Consider the following 17,381-nt stretch of genomic DNA (forward strand, 5'->3'; position numbering starts at 1 on the left):
CATAAATAATTTTAAATTTAATATGTGTATTAGTATAATCACATAGACTGTTTCCCATTTAAATTGTATTATTTAATTAGCAGGCAAACAATTTATTTCTCGGTATTAAGACTGATTTTCAAAGAAACATAACCAGGTGGTCGAAATAGACTAATATCAACATGGGCAAGAAATTAAAGGTTGGAAAAGCAAGAAAAGATAAATTTTATCGTTTAGCCAAGGAAACAGGTATTTTTTGTTTAATAATTAAGTTAATTAACCTATCTAGATCTAGACTTCAAACTGATTTGTGTGTGGTGTTAATACTGTTATTACTTTAGTCTTTACTACTCACTAGATTCTAGATCTATTATACATTATAGTATTTATACTATTCTATAGATTTAAATCTGAGTAATGAAAATTCAATTTAAATTGTTTGTTGTAACTTTAACTTAGTGAACACTCTCGGTGTGTTAACGAACACCTCATAGTTCTTGTATTAGTTGTATTTAAAAAATGTTATCTTTAATTTTCTATTTTTTATATACATTTTTTTTACATTAACCAAAGTCAGACAAGTGAGTGTTACTTTTCCCACTTTCCATGGGCGTAACCAGGATTTCCCCCCCCCCCCACCTCTGGCATGAAAAAAAAATGTATGTGTGTGAGTGTGTTTACATAACTAATCTTTATTACATTCTGACCCTTTATTCTTTCGGAAGACGTTTATTGTACTCTAGAATATGTTCTTCCTAGAGTTAGTGGAAAAATTGTAGACTCCTCGTCCTTACCAGTAAGGGGGTCTGGAGGAGCACTGGGAGCTCCTCCAGCGCTGGGCAGAGACCCGCCGCCAAGCAATTTTTCCGGTATTGAAAGCCAACAAAATGCATATTCTGAGGTATCTGCGGTGCATTATCATGCTATTAAAAAGTTTTATTTCAAAAACCTAATGTGCAATTCTTACTGACTTAGACCCTCGCCTTTCTGTCATTGGCAATGTCTGAAGCCTCTTCTCACCTGCTCTAAGGACCTCCATGAAAGTGTGGCGCCAAGTACTAGGATGTCATCGCAATGATATCGCAGTTACTGAAGTCCTTCGAAGAGCGGGTCTGCAAAGCATCCACACAATCCTGATGCAGTCCCAGCTGCGATGGGCAGGACATGTTTGCAGAATGGAAGACCGCTGCATCCCTATCATTTTGTCAGAGAACATGTCCTGCAAACCTCATGCGACGCTCTTTCACATCTTTCTATGGGGTCGACTCCCAGTTTGGCATAGGATTGCCTTGATTTCTATAGTTTGTCCATCATGTTTCGATGATGACCATTTTGTCATCCAGTGGGCTGAGGGCTTTGCACTGGGGTTTTATGCCTCCTCATGTGGCTGGTGAGACCTATGTGAGCCCAGAATGTTTGGCTGCACACTGGGCAGGTTATTCCAGCTGGAGCTAGTGTTATTGGCCATGCTTTTCTTCTCTGGCGTTTTTCTTCTGCCAGCGTTGTTCTCTTTTCCTCAGCAACCTGTGCGCCAGTTTTCGCAGCGCAATGCCATGATGCTCTGTTATGTGCCTCTGTCTCCCAGGTGGCTGGGTCTATGCTGAACGCCTTCAGAGAAGTTTTGAGGGTGTCTCTGAGGTGCTTTCTTTGACCACCTTGTGAGCGTTTTCTTTCGCTTAGTTGGCCATACAAGAGTCATTTAGAGATGCAGCGGTCTTCCATTCTGCAAACATGTCCTACCCATCGCAGCTGGGACTGCATCAGGATTGTGTGGATGCTTTGCAGACCCGCTCTTCGAAGGACTTCAGTATCTGGTATTTTGTCTTGCCAAATCCTTGATTTAGACCCGATCTTTATAACTGACTCCTAAAATCTGTCTTAGCCATCTTTGTTGAGCCACATTTAGTGTTTTTCAATTTCGGCAGATGACTATTGACTGCACTTTATTAATGGAGCCCAGCCACTGGTAGAAATGTGTAACCTCTCTTGACTACGCTCTTGGAATTAGGTGACTGTAGTTTGCTTTAGTTTTTATATCGAAAAGGGAAGTTTTATCGTCAAAATCATTTTTTGGGGTAGGGGGGGCTTTAAACTAAAAAAACCTCTGGAGTTGTTTTTTTTTAAATTCAAAATCCCATTTAGCTACAGTCATAGAATTTGGTGACTATTGTTTGCTTTAGAATAGAAGAGAGAGGTTTTCAACCTCAAATCTCTCTGTAGGGGGATTTTGAACTCAAAACCATCTGGAGGGGTTTTAAACTTTAAAAGAATGCCATCTGGAGGAGGGGGGTTTAAACTCAAAAGCCCCCATTGGCTTGGCTACTCTGAAAGAATTTAGTGTGTAATTTGCTTTTGTTTTTACATTGAAGAGGTATTTTTTAGCATCAAACCCCTCTGAAGGGGGGTTTAAACTCAAAATCACCTTTGTCTACGCTCATAGCATTTTGAGTGAGAAAAAAATTTGCTTTTTAAAAAATATTAATGAGGTATTTTTTAGTTTCAAACCCGGCTGAAAGGGGGTTTAAACTCAAAACCCATTTGGCTACGCTCATAGAATTTTGAGTTTGTAATTTGCTTTTTTTATATTGAAGAGGGGGTTTATTAAAAATTTTGGAGGAGGTTTTAAAATCAAAATCTTCCTTAGTTGTGTTCTTGGAATTTGGGGATTTTCATTGAATTTTTTTTTTGTTTTGTTTTATAGAAGAGGGGGATTTAACTGCAAACCCCCCTGGTAGGGGGTTTTAAACTCAAAACCCTCAGGGGCAAGTGATGGTTTAGTATTAAAATCTCACCTAAAATAAACAAAATCAAAGCAAAAAATCAGTCACTAAATTCTGACCCCCAGTGGGAGGGTTAAACCCCAACCCCCTGGCTATGCCCATGCCACTCTCGATTGCTTCCTTCTCGCCACTCTTGATTGCTTCCTTCTCTGTTTATAACGAATGCCACAACCAGGCCATTAGACACTAGTTTTACCTATACTGTGTACTGTAGCATAACCTAGGTCTAGTTTACCCAAACTGCTCGACCCCTGCTTGTCTAGCCTGGTCACTCTGCTCAGTGACTGTAGCCTAATTTGGTACCTGATCCATCAATGATTGTCCTTCCCTCTACTTTTTTTTTTTGTTTTTTTTTTTACATTTGTAGAGCATTGGTGATGTGTAAAAAAAGTAGATCTAGCGTTCGTTAGTGTCATTGATAATAATAAGCGAATATTAGTGAACACCCCCTATTTACACAAAGGTTATGACATGTATGTGTTTTAAGGCTATTTAGAGGAATTTTAGATAGGTTTTGTTTAGCTGGTACCTAAATTTTCTATAAAAAAATCTCCACCCAGAACCTACCCTCCGTCTGTCCTAGAAGTAAAAAAAATGGCATCGTCCTACCTGTGCTCTTTGAACCCGTGTAAAACACTTGTTTTTCAGAGTAAACGAAACTAACTGTGTCTGAACTATAAAGAAATGGAGTATAAACAAAAACAATAGACTAGTTTTGTATTAGCTATCAAAATAAATGCTCATTTTAACAAATATTGAGGGGTGTTCGCTAATATCAGAAAATAGGAGGTGTTCGTTAGACGGAAATGACTATATATAACTTATGGAAACATTTTTGTAATGGTAAAAATGAGCAATGGGTAAAGACTCCCAATCTAAAGAGTTGCTTTTGTGCTCTTTAAGTTCAAAATGTCAATGTACATGACGATTAGAATAAAAAGTTGATAACCTTCTAGCAAGGGCCAGTAGTGCTTTTGGACGCCTCCAGGAGTGAGTTGGCTGAATAAATTGTTCCATTCCGCCTGCCTACAAAAATCAGTGTCTACCAAGCAGTGATTATCTCAACCCTTCTATATGGATCATAGACATGGGTATTATACAGAAAGCAACTAAGACTACTTTAACGCTTTCACCAGAGATGTTTTTGCTCCATCATGGACATACAGTGGCAAGACTGCACTACAAAGAGGAATGTACAAGTGAACGCTGGACAGTATAGAGGGACTTCTTATGATCCGACAGTTATGCTGGAGAAGCACTACCCCATAAGGGGGGACAAACATTTGCAAAAGGCAGTCTTTTTTGTGAGCTGAAAAGTGGTAGATGTAACAGAGATGTCCCTCAGAAACGCTTAGGCACCAACTTGCTTTAACTTTAACTGACATAGAAGAGGTCATCTGACTGTAGGCGAGATAGCTGTAGATTTTTTATAACGGCCACAGGATACACAAAAGAGGACAGGTGTAGACGGCGAAAAGAGAATCTCAATCGACCATCGACATATAATGGTTATGTTAGTGTTTGATGTGGCAAACTATGTGGTAGTTATAAAGATTGGGCCATAGCGCTCTGTGAATGCTATAAGCATGAAATTAAAGTTGTACCATAAAAAAAGATATTCAATTATTACAATGCAATTCATAAATATTCATCGCTTTTTATTTGATATTTTAATAATGCACAAACACTTAGTAGATTGATTTATTATGGAACTATGGAAGAAAAAAATGTTCTGAAATAAAATTTGCAGAGTATGTTTGGTTATTGTGTTTTGCGAGTTTTATTAATTGTTTGCACTCTTATTGTGCAGAGGTGACTTTTACTTTGTTGACAAGCTTACAGAGCCTACAATAAAATGGTGCACAAATGTTTAATTAGGCCAATTGATTCATTAAAACTGTTTTTTCCAAAGAAATGTTTTAGTGTACTGCTGTGTAAGACAATAAAACACACAAGCAATTTATAAATACATGTTTTTTAAACCATTGACCAAAAATGATTATTTTTTTTTTTTATAAATTAAAAAAAAAATGTGTGCAGAATTACTTCCCTTCCCCCCAAAAATAATTTGTTAACTATGCTCTGAACTATCTCAGTGGGTACCCCGACAAAATAGCGCAGAAAAAAAAATATATTTCAGTCATTTTGAAAGACATACTTTAGATAACGTAAAATATGAATAGAGCCTTTTTTTTTTTGTTTGAATGTTATCATTGTTTTTCAGTCATTTTGCAGGAAACACTTTAGATATAGTAAAACATAAATATGCAAACAGTAAGCAAAAATTATAATAAGCTAAATTGTACAATTTCAAAATATATCATTTAGTTACATACCAACAATGTACTTTGAAAACAGTCAAAGATACTTGTCAGATTTATACACACACACACAAACTTTCACAAAGTTAAATTGTTAGAAATGTCACATAGAAATTCCATCACTGCTTGAACAGGGTCCTCACATTTCAAAATTTTATTTTTAGCAAGTTATGCATTTTAAACATTGGTGAAAAAGGGGAATGATATTAAATTTAAAGTACTCTCGTTCTCTGCAAATATGGCATACATTCAGATCTATTTAAAGATAGAGACATCAACAAAAATGCTGCCCAGGACAATAAATTACTAAAAATCCGGTACTTTTGTACAAATCATATATAAGTTGGCGCTATTTTGTTGGGAAATTTCACGCTATTTTGTCGGGTCAACATAACTGTGACGTGTATGGCAATTAGTTTTTTCTTTTCTTTTGCACATGGTAGTTCACCTCTTGCTTGACCAGAAAATACCTGAAATAAAAGAATTAGATGATTAAAGCATTTTTTAAATGCATTGTGTCTGTTATGGTTTATATCGTCATCAGGGAAAAAATGTCTGATGGCGTTTACATTTTGTCATACCTACCCCACCCCTCTTTGACATCAGATTTTATTTTAAATATGCGTGTTGAAACTTGGCAACAGATCTAATTTTATAGACCAATAGATGACAAGTTTATAGATGTTTTCATTTTTTTTTTCTAGGGCTAGCCGATAGTTATAGTTATTGCATAGACTATTTATTTGAAAAACCCTGAAATAAAAAAAAATATCAAACTTAAAATAATAAACATTACATTATAAAATAAATTACATTCAGCAAGGAAAAGGCTGTTTATGTAAGGTAGATTTACACTCGGAGGAATGCTTTTAAATAGGTATTACAAAGCAAGTTACTTTATCTATACATAGTATCCTATAAAAACCATGAACCTACTTTTTGGGCTACTCTGTAATGTTATGAATAACTAAAAAAATGTATTAATTTTTCTATGTGTTTTCAAATGTAGTAGCTATTAAAGATTTAATGAACACCTTTATTTTATCTTAAAAAAACAATGAAAGTACGTTGTATGCAATTTTTATACTCAGCTATCCAGTGAGTGTTGGGGGATGTCAAGACATTATTCAGCATAGAAAAAAAAATGTCCGTAGATTGTTAAGACCCCCAACACTTTCTGACATGAATTTGATTGTTAGTTACGAATGTATAGGAATGGAAAGCAAAGATTTATTTGTATTGTCTGAGGACATTACAATTTTATATAAACACCCTGTTTTACAAGCTTTACTGTTAGTAAATCTGTATAACTACCTTGAAATAGCTTACTCATTAATTTATCCCAAGAAATTATTTTGAGGCTTCAACATCATTTAAGTTAACTACTAGTTCATTTACTGGGTTTACATACATTTTACTAGTATATACTCATACTGTGTAAAGATCATTTTAATTTGCTAATATAATATATCTATACTTATGATTCGTTGCAGGCTATCGATCACGTGCTGCTTTTAAGCTTATTCAACTAAACAGGAAATATGAATTTTTGCAGCGTTCAAACATTATCCTGGACTTGTGTGCAGCACCTGGTGGATGGCTACAGGTTGCTGCAGAGAATGCACCTATGTCAAATATTATCATCGGTAGTATTTTTTTTTAGAATCTTTTTTTAGGTGCTTAAAGACATTAAGTTATTACATTGAAACATATCTATAATGTAGTTGCTAGATAGTTTTCCTCATTTACTAGTTACATATAATCTTTTTAATAACAAAGATAGAAAAGGCACTTGGCAAGAAATTAGTCACAGGAAGAACTAACACATTTCTGAGATTTGTTGTGCTGTAACTTTTCTTGTTAATCCAAGTTTTTTTTTTCTTTCCTAGTGAAAAATAGAAAATTTAAAATATTAACAAACTTTCAGTATCTTGTTAGCATGGACTAAATGTATCTATACTTCAGTAGAATTTAATCTTTGTCAAAAGAATGCCTATAAATTATAAAGAAAGGAAAATGATGTCAGTGAATGAAAAAAAAAACTTCTCTAAAGCTTAAAAACTTTTGTTTTCAGGTGTTGATCTTGTTCCTATTGCACCAATTAGAAATGTAATAACATTACAAGAAGACATAACTACAGAAAAATGTAGACAGGTACAGTTTCATTGTTTTTTTGTTTTTGTTTGTTTAATCAGATTCCTCCTTTTTTTTTCATGTTTTGCCTTCAGGCAGTAAGTTTCTATTTTAAATATATTTTTTTTTAATCTAGATGTTAAGAAAGGAATTAAAAACAGCAAAAGCAGACTGTGTTATGAATGATGGCGCTCCAAATTTAGGAACTAACTGGGTACTTGATGCATACCAGCAAGGTAAGATAAGTATACAAGCATCTTTGATAGTTTGTAATAAATGTTAAAATCTTGAGTATTTAGTGAAGTATTATTGAATTGTCTTTTGCTTTCTTTCCCTTTGTCTTACAGGAATATTAAATGACATTGTTTCATCTCTAATGTTTAGTTATGAGTTATGGGATGTTAAATGACATTGTTTCATCTCTAATGTTTATTGATGGGACTCTATTTATTTTTACAGCTGAATTGACTTTACATGCTTTAAAGTTAGCCACAGAATTTCTACGCAAAGGCGGCTGGTTTATCACCAAACTGTTCCGGTCCAAAGATTATGATGCATTATTGTGGGTGTTCCAGCAAATGTTCAAGCAGGTGCATGCTACTAAACCTCAAGCCTCAAGAAATGAATCAGCAGAGATATTCATTGTTTGCCAAGGTTACACAGCCCCTGATAAAATCGATCCAAAATTCCTTGATCCCAAGTTTGTGTTCCAAGATGTTGATAAAACTCCACGCCCTAGTATAGATCTTATTCATCCAGAAAAGAAACGAAGGTTTGGATAATCGTTGTGCTATAATTAAGTAAATAAAAGGACAGTTTTAAGTTACTTAAATTTTATTTTTCTAATTTATTAAAATTTGTGTTTAAGTTTGATTTATCTCAACTACAGTGAAATCTCATAAAATTTCACAGACCATTCAGTTTAGTAACATCATATAAGAAGTTCAGAATTAATTTATGTTAGCGATTCATTGCTCTGAGACCCAGATAAAGTTGTGACTTCAAAATAATCAGATATTGAATATTACTAAACTTGTTCAGTTTTGTGAATAATTTAGTGCAAGTACATTTAAGCAAAAATTGAAGCCTGGATCCTAAGCTCAGTAGCTGTACCACATTAAACTAACTGATCCCATAATTTTAAAGGGTTCAATCCTAACAATGAGAATTTCTTAACTTCAGTGTTTCTAACAATCAAATCTTTGGTTCTGCCTTTTAATTTGATATTGTAATTAACAATGTACCCAATGGTTTACTTGTTTATTCTTCATGTGCAGGCAGAGAGAAGGTTACCCTGAAGGAGACTACACACTTTTCCATTCTTTGCCAGTAACAGAATTTTTAGCAAGTGATAACTACATGGAGTTACTTGCCCAGTCTTCAGAAGTAATTGGTTTTGACTTTTTTTGTTGATAGGTTAATGTGGGATTTTTACATTAGGGTAACCCATTAGCTCCTTCTGCAGTTTGAAACGTTTTCCCGTTTTTGTCCTAAACCGTTGTAGAACGTTTCTAAAATCCCCCATTCAATATACTTGCTTTAAACTTTTTAAAAAGATTTCTTCTAGTCTCGTTGCAAGCGTGATTACAAATCATTTTGGAGATTACCGATTCTATTTTTAATAAAATCGGGAAGATTTTTATTGTTTAAATAATTTTTCAAACGAACAGGCCCATAGCCCCAGTGTATAAACCCCACTTGTGAAAATGGGTATTTTTGAAGCTTTTTTTATATTCTGATGGTATTAAAAGTATATATTTTTTATTAACTAGACATATAGTTTTATTTTTTAAAGTTGTTTGTTTGTTTATAAGTATTAGATCTTAAATTTGATTATCTTTTAAAAAAACATATTTTTAAATACGGAGTTATCCCTTTTGGTTAGGGCCTGAGAAGTGTTTTTCTTAACTGGAAAGGAGTTATTGGGTTAAGAATGTTGTTGATAAATACGGAGGGGGAGAGAAAGCTATTTCTCATTGTAAATCAAAATTACTTTCATATTTTTTTACTATGAAGTTCTTTTTTTGTTTTTTTTTTATGATCTGTGAAGATGTAAACTTATAGTAGTTTATGTTACTACTGTAATTAGCTGTTAAATTTCATGATCTGTTGATTCTCTGTTCTTTTTTTTTTTATTTTTTTTAACATACTATTGGTATAGTGGTTGCTTTTTGAATCTGTGACCCTTGGAGAGTTGGTTTTTGTGCTACAAAATATCTGAATCGTATATTTGAGTCCAGAGAAACATGAATGTGTACTTTAATTATGCTCTATTAGCCTTGCTTTTTTTGTTTACTTCCAGATTGCCTTTGACTCGGAAGAAATAAAAAATCATCCATTCACAACACCAGAAATAAAAGAGTGTCTTAAAGATATTAAAGTTTTGGGTAAAAAAGATATTAAGTAAGTTTGCCATCAAAATCACTGTTCACATTTTAGGCTGTTTTCTTTTTTTTTTTCTCCTGCAATGTTGCGTTAATTTGAATTATAATTACATAGATTTCTTTTTCAGAGCAATATTTTCCTGGAGAAAAAGATTGTTAAAAGAATTAGAGAAAAAAAAAGAATCTGAAGCATCTCAGAAAAGGTAAAATTGAATTTGTACTTTATTTGAACAAACAAATATGAGAAGGGGGGAATGTGTAAGAATAATTTGTAAAAACTAAAAAGGACATGAATTTTCTTTCAGCTCAAAAAAAATACAAGAAGAGGCTGAAACTGATGAATCTGAGGAAGAAGTTGAAATGGATGATAAAGAAATGGAAGAACTTGAAAATATTTTAGAGCAACAAAATAAAGAAGAGCTAGCCACAATGAAAAAGTAAGTTACCCTACAATATATTTTGCTAAATAAAGTATATGATCTTTCCACTAAAATAAAAAATATAACGTTTGTGAAATATTTTTCTAGAAAATTAATACTTTAAATTGGTCTTCTTACTAGAGCCAAAAAAAAAGTACGCAAGCAACAAATGAAACAGAAAATTCGGATTGATATGAAGATGACTATCCCAGGGGATCAGCCAGTGATCCAGGATGACATCAGCATGTTTGATATAACCAAAATTAGAAATCATAAGGTAGGCAAAGTTTGGTAGCTAGTAACTAAAAGTGAGAATGGCAAGAGTAGTGATTAAATATTGTGCACTTAATAAGGGAAAACAAGAAAAACATTTTTAAAATACTTCTTTAAAAAACAAAGCTTATATTAAGTGTAGTTGTATCAATTAGTTTCGATCAGTCATGTAATTATATATATCATTGACCTAGACATAATAGTTCTGTGTGATTAGAAATATTTTTGCCAATTGTTTTTTTTTTTAGCTATAGGCTTTCTCAATGGGTTATCACTTGTCTGGACCAGTTGTGAAAGGGGGAGGGAAGAAGGGAGTATCTTGGTGAAAGTTTACATGATCGTTTTTTAAATACATAAAAAAATGTTTACTCAGGGCTTTATTGTCTCCCTTTATATAAGGACAAAAAAAGCTGCCACAAATTTTTCAACCTTGTTTAGATCCTGCTAGATGCATGTTGGCTGAGAAGTAAAGAGTTTGCCTTCGGAACCTAGAGAGTCTCAATTTGTAATAATGTTGCAGACTCTGATTATTTATGTAGGGATTTTTAGGTCGCCCCAGCATCCATCCAACTTAAATGAGTATCTGACACACTTTTGGAGAAGTAAAGGCAGCTGGTTGTTGTACTGACCACAGGACACATTCATTAATCATCTGCTTTAGAAACTGATTAGCTTTAGGTCATCTGTTCTCATAGATTGCAAGGTCTGAAATGGTTACCTTGTTTACCTTTTAGATCCTGCTCCTCAATGTCTGCTGTTTCAGCTTCTCCTCTTTGTTTTGTTTTGTACCCAGGCTTCTGGTCTGTTTCTCTACTGACTTACAGATGATTTTGGTGTAAATGGTGGCTTATAAATTAGTGGTTGCCATATCTTTGTTGGGTTTTTTACCAACAATCTTTAATTTCTGTGATGTTATTTTGTGGCCATTTAATTGAGGGAGAAAATTATTTTCTAGCCTTTAGAATTAACTTTTCTTATGCTGGTCTAGGGATCCGCTTATGCATAGTTAATGTGTAAAAATACCATTTTTAAGTTTTTCAAACATTTTGTCTTCAGCAACTGTTAGAGGTGGAAAAGGGTGATCTGAGCCACATGGATAAAGGAGATATGTTTGAGGACTCTGATGATGACAGTGCAGTGAAGCTGCCAAAAAAAGAATATTATGATAAATATGGTGAGAAAAAATACAGAGGCATTGAGGGCGGTGAGAGTGAGGAGGAAGAAGAGGAGATGGAAGAGGAGCCCATGTTTAATGAAGACCCAGAGTAAGTTGAATAGTCATTGTTAATTTTATACTCTGTCATTAGGAGGTAGGGTCAGTTGATGTATTTTATGCCCAGTACATTGACGAGGTCTTGGATTAGATGCACAACCTGTGATCGCAGCTGTGCATCAAGGATTGGCCTCTTTAGTTACACATGAAGTTGCAAAGGGAAAAGATTATGTCTTGAGACGTAAAAATACCACAGGATTAGGATAGAGTCAGTTAGTCTGGCCTTTGATTTCATTTTGATTCTTGGGTGTAAAAGTAATATATTTCTAAGCACTTAAACTCATTGGAAAATTATAAATAATTTCATGTCTGTATTTGTTTTGTAAGCAATTTGAGTTCAAAACTGCAATCAATTGAGATCACTAGAAAGAAAGAAAAAATTAACAAATCTTTTAATTGTGCTGTTTTGTTAATTTTTTCAACGCATTGTTTTTAACATACTTAACCATATTAATTTCTTGCTAATTTGACTCAAGAAAAGAAGATGAGAATGGTGTTGAAGAGGAAAGTGAAGATGGTCAGGATGAAGAAGACGAGAAGAAAGCCAGCAGTAAAGAGAATAAAAACCCACTCATTGTAGATATGGGTGAAACAAAAAGGTTGTTGCAGCACAAACAGAAAGCCTGGTTCAACAAGGTCAGTGATAAACTCCAGTGCTGTTTTGATCACATCACATTGAGACTAGTTATACATTTTTCTAAATCATCATCTATCAACTTTGGGCATCTTAGTGAGCTTTTTCTTGGGAAATACAAAAAACATACAGTGCATATAATAATTTTTAAGATACTTTTGATGATCATAATGTCTCCTAAGAGATATTGTGACATTGCACACCCAGTCAACACTTTTCCTACTACTTTCATGAATATTTAATCACGATACACTACATTTGCTTTTACGATAGGGGGGTATCTCATGCTTTCTAGCACATTTTGAATTAATAATTACTAGCATTTTACTTTTGTTTTTTTGTTTTTTCTTTTAGGAATTATTTGCAAATTTAGATGAAGACGAAGATGATGATTTTGAATTTAATGACCTTGTAGCCTCTGCTGACAATAAAAAGCAGGAAAGGAAGTCTAAAAAGACATCTAAAAAAGATTTGATGTCACAACATGTAGATGAAAGTGATGAGGGTGATGATGATGATAGTGATAGTGAAAACAGTGATTATGAATTCAACTCCTTGCTGCATACAAGTAAAAAACAACAAAAAAAGTCATCAGAGCCCAAAGTGTCTAAGATAGGAGACATAGAGGTTGTACCAACAACTACCTTGAATTCAAACCTAGAGTTGGATGCTGAAGGTCTAGCCATGGGTGCAGCAATGGTTCAATCACATAAAAGAAAAAGGGAGATAATAGATGCTGGTTACCATAGGTAATTTTCTTCATGACATGACATGACCCACTAACTACAAAGGTGTTTCGCACAAATTGTAACAGCCTATTAGTTTTGTATGTCTGTTATGTTTAGATCCAAAAATTAGAGAAGCTATTGATAATCCTGTTTCACTATCTTCTAGTTGTGATTGCTGATATTTATGTAGTTCATAATTTCCAGTATTTCATGTTGTAAGTATGAAGACCCTTTTTTTTAAGCTGCATTGCTTACCAACAGTGGACCATTAACTAATGCATCTGAGCTTTTGTGAAAACAGTTTTTGTTTTCTTTTTACAAAGCTTATATCAACTCTGTCTGTTTGTCTGCCTGGCCAAAAGTTAGTACGTTATTTCTGAAACTTGGATCAAGCTGAACTTTGGCACAATTATTTCTTGTACCTGACAACACAAGAATCAATTTGTAAAAAATTAACCAATTAGTTCATTAACTATTGATAATAAATTACTTTGTTTGCTATCTAAAACAAAGGAAAGAAATAGTACTTGACTGAAGTGGTGGTGTACGCTGAATTAGTCCCCTTTATAGTAGGCTGAATTAGTCCCCTTTATAGTAGGCAGCCATCTCAGGCTTAGTGAACACAAACATGAAATAGAAAAAATACATAACTATACATTCTTCCATGTTCACACACTCTTCGCTAGTAGTGTGGCTACCATGTTGACTTGATAAGCCTAAGAAGGCTTTTGCCCACAAGTTGAAATTCAGGTTGTTCCTTTGAGAACGCTAAAAGCATGAAATTACGCTATACAAAAACAATTGTTAAAAAATATTTCTCATCGCACAGATTTATTGTTGTTAGTCTAGATCTATTACAAATTTAATTACACTGACTGATCCAAACTAATTGATACACATATATAAGCTTTTTTTTTTTTTTTAAAGTATTTTTTTGTATTTCTTATACTGTTAATTTGTTTTTCTAGCAACTGTTATCTAATACCTTTTCATTACCTGTGTGATTGCTAAATTTTCTCAACATTTTTTTTTAGTAAATTTTCTGTTTTTCAGTGGATACTTAGTTAATGTTTTTGCGCTTAAAGAATGTTACTTTTTTTATTTTAGATATGCCTTTGATGACACTGATTTGCCTGACTGGTTTGTTCAGGATGAAAGAAAACATTTGAAACGATTACGACCAGTATCTAAGGTAATTTCCATCAACTACTAATAGACTTCATTAGTTTGGGTCCAAAGGTTAATGAGAAGTGCTGTATTTCATGTATCTATCTGCTCCTGGGAAAGCCTACTCGGATCCAAGCATTACTATAAATAGACAGGATATAAACGCAGTGGACAAATTCACATATCTTGGCAGCACACTCTCCAGAAATGGAAAAATCGATAGTGAAATCGACCTGCGTATCGCCAAGGCCAGTGCATCCTATGGCAGACTGTCTACAAATGTCTGGAACAGATGTGGTATCACCACAAACACCAAGCTAGGGGTCTATAGAGCCGTCATCCTCCCTACATTGCTCTATGCCTCAGAAACATGGACAGTGTACAGTAAACAAGCAAAGAAACTAAACCACTTCCACATGACATGTCTGAGAAAAATACTAAATGTCAAATGGCAAGACAAAATACCAGATACAGAAGTCCTTTGAAGAGCATGTCTGCAAAGCGTCCAGACAATCCTGATGCAGTCCCAGCTGCGATGGGCAGGTCACGTCTACAGAATGGAAGACCACCGCATCCCTAAACGACTCTTGTATGGCCAACTAAGCGAAGGAAAGCGCTTGCAAGGTGGTCAAAGAAAGCGCTTCAGGGACACCCTCAAAGCTTCTCTGAAGGCGTTCAGCATAGACCCAGGCACCTGGGAGACAGAGGCACATGACAGAGCATCATGGCGTCGCGCTGTGAAAACTGGCGCACAGGTTGCTGAGGAAAAAAGAACAACACTGGCAGAAGAAAAACGCCAGAAAAGAAAAGCAAGACAGACAACACTAGCTCTAGCTGGAATAACCTGCCCAGTGTGCATTCCGGGCTCACATAGGTCTCACCAGCCACATGAGGAGGCATAAAACCCCAGTGCAAAGCCCTCAGCCCCCTGGATGACAAATTGGTCATCATCGAACCACGATGGACGAACTTTATATATATTTCATGGGGGCTATGCAGTCCCAGCTGCAATCCATATATTTGCCACATCCAGTGCAGACATAACAGTTTCTGTCTGTGGTGGATTTTGATTCTCTTTTTGCAGTCTTCATCTGTCCTTAGCAGTGGATTCTCCTTTGGTCTCAAATGTGTACAATAGAAAGGGCTTTACATGCAGAAAACATTGAAATGAAAGATAGTGAAATGATTTGTGAGAAGTTAATACAATATAAACTAAAGAAATTCATTTCTGTTGGGGGGGGGGGGGGAATAAGACTAGCTTGGATGGCTAGCCTGTCTGTATATGTATGGTGTGTTAATGACAAATGTAGTGAAATGACTTTTGCAATTTATGACCATATTGTGAGAATAGTTAAATGTACCAACACTAACTTGACTGCACAGCATCTCTGTTCCAAAATTGTTTCTTCTCGATACTTTTCCTGGATTGGATTTAAAATTCAACTCTGTGACTGTCTCATCCTTGCCTCATGGATTTTCTGTGTATCACAAAGATACCATTAAACAGTCTTAACAACTAAATGAATTGGTTTGTAAATGAATTGTAGAAGAAATTGTTATAGCATTATACCTTCTGGTGTTCATTTTTTTTCTTCTTCTTACTTATCAGGAGGAGATGGAAGAGTATAAACTGAAAATGAAAGCTATTGATGCCCAACCAATTAAAAAAATAGCAGAAGCCAAGGCTAGAAAGAAACGAAAGGTATTTTTTTTTTAGTCCATTACAGTAAATTTTATATCAAGCTGATTATACTGTATTTCCATGTTGTTACCGGGTATTTATAATTTTAGAGTTACCAATGAAGTTACATCTAGGGAAGTTTTATTTATAGAACATGATTTATTGTCAGGGTTAGGGTGGTTTTTATTAAAAGTAGGAAATTTGTTAACTTTATGTTATGTTTTTATATTTAAAAATGTATCAGAACTTTTTGATTATGATTGATCATTGGATTTTAAATTTATTTTAAGATGCTGAAGCGCCAGGAAAATGCCAGAAAAAAAGCAAATGCTGTAACAGATAGTATTGATGTCTCCGAAAAAGAAAAATGGCAACAGATAAAACAGTAAGAAAATGAATTAATTCTTCTATTGTACATGTATACTTTCTGGATACCGTTAATTTAGCATAAATCTAATTTTTTTGTTTTTTTCTATATTATATATTTCATTAAGAAGTTGTAACAGTGAGACCTTGTTAGATTTCCTAGAAATATGAAGATATGTGGAGCTAATAATATAGCTAACTGTTAGGACTTCCTAGAAATATGAAGATCTTTGGAGCTAATAATATAGATTTTACTATTCAATCTCAATGAAATGAAAAAAAAACCCCTGTAATTTAGCTTAACTGACTTTAATACCAACTTCAATACTTGTAGATGGATATCCATATTTCTAAATGATTACACCATTATTACACATTGACCTTCCTCTTCTGTTTATCATACCTTAGTAAGTTTCCCAGCATCATCGTAAGGAACAAAGATTAGGTTTTCATTGTATTGTTGCCAACAGTATATGGCGATATTGTGTGGTCTGTGCAACAAACAACTTCCCAGATAAAATAATTTTGAAATTTTTTTATTTTTTTTCAACCAAGATTTAAACTCAGAACCTTTGGTTCTTCGGCCTAGCAAAATGTTTCCATGCTCCTCACATTTTATCAAAGCTGTAGTAATAAATAATTTAACTTGTCTATTTTCTTCAGAATCTATAAAAAGGCAGGCCTCTTGAAAAAATCCAAGCCAAGTTTAACTTATGTGGTAGCCAAGAAAGGTGCTGGCAAAAAAGTCAGACGTCCAGCTGGTGTTAAGGGACTGTTTAAAGTTGTTGATGGTAGGATGAAAAAAGATTTAAAAGCAAAATTGAAAAAGGAATCTAAAGGCAAGAAGGGAAGCAAAGGTGCTAAGCGTGGAAGAGTAAGAAAATAGTATTTAAATAAATCAACAAATATACTGTCCTGAGTTTGTGAATTTCTTTGCATTTGTTTCATCTTATTTATACATCTATTTTATTAGGTATATTTAAGTTTATACTATTTTTATTTTTAATAAGTTTAAACATACATAGAAGTCACTAAATATTTATAAAAATAATCTGATTACTAGTCTAAGCAGTCATAATAGTCACTTGTATGTTGCTAGTAAAAAGTAACCAAACACGGTGGTGGACAGGGCTAGCCTTAGGCTTAGGCAAACTAAACAGCTGCCTACGGCCTCCATTAAGTGGAACCTCGGACAAGACTAAAAAAAAATTTTAGAGAAAAAATTGCGAAACTTGGATCAGAT

General features: G+C 34.2%; 1 protein-coding gene across 2 annotated transcripts in view; it reads left to right on the forward strand.

Annotated features, from left to right (window-relative positions):
- Positions 1-17,049, forward strand: part of LOC106068475 (pre-rRNA 2'-O-ribose RNA methyltransferase FTSJ3-like) — a 34,578-nt gene extending 17,529 nt beyond the window's left edge. The window contains exons 2-18 of one of the 2 annotated variants that reach the window (XM_056005189.1): positions 156-228; positions 6,574-6,726; positions 7,155-7,234; positions 7,350-7,449; positions 7,673-7,985; positions 8,491-8,599; positions 9,516-9,616; positions 9,726-9,800; positions 9,903-10,034; positions 10,158-10,293; positions 11,346-11,554; positions 12,039-12,198; positions 12,551-12,945; positions 14,032-14,116; positions 15,701-15,793; positions 16,063-16,157; positions 16,802-17,049. In XM_056005189.1, coding sequence (XP_055861164.1) covers positions 162-228; positions 6,574-6,726; positions 7,155-7,234; positions 7,350-7,449; positions 7,673-7,985; positions 8,491-8,599; positions 9,516-9,616; positions 9,726-9,800; positions 9,903-10,034; positions 10,158-10,293; positions 11,346-11,554; positions 12,039-12,198; positions 12,551-12,945; positions 14,032-14,116; positions 15,701-15,793; positions 16,063-16,157; positions 16,802-17,024 — 2,526 coding nt within the window. In that variant the 5' untranslated portion in view covers positions 156-161 and the 3' untranslated portion in view covers positions 17,025-17,049. Of the gene's footprint in view, positions 1-84; positions 229-6,573; positions 6,727-7,154; positions 7,235-7,349; positions 7,450-7,672; positions 7,986-8,490; positions 8,600-9,515; positions 9,617-9,725; positions 9,801-9,902; positions 10,035-10,157; positions 10,294-11,345; positions 11,555-12,038; positions 12,199-12,550; positions 12,946-14,031; positions 14,117-15,700; positions 15,794-16,062; positions 16,158-16,801 lie in introns of those variants that run through there. The other variant, XM_013227841.2, reaches the window with a different exon arrangement.
- Positions 17,050-17,381: the final 332 nt, after the last annotated feature.

The sequence above is a fragment of the Biomphalaria glabrata genome, chromosome 12 (assembly GCF_947242115.1).
Source record: "Biomphalaria glabrata chromosome 12, xgBioGlab47.1, whole genome shotgun sequence".
NCBI classification, from domain to species: Eukaryota; Metazoa; Mollusca; class Gastropoda; family Planorbidae; genus Biomphalaria; species Biomphalaria glabrata.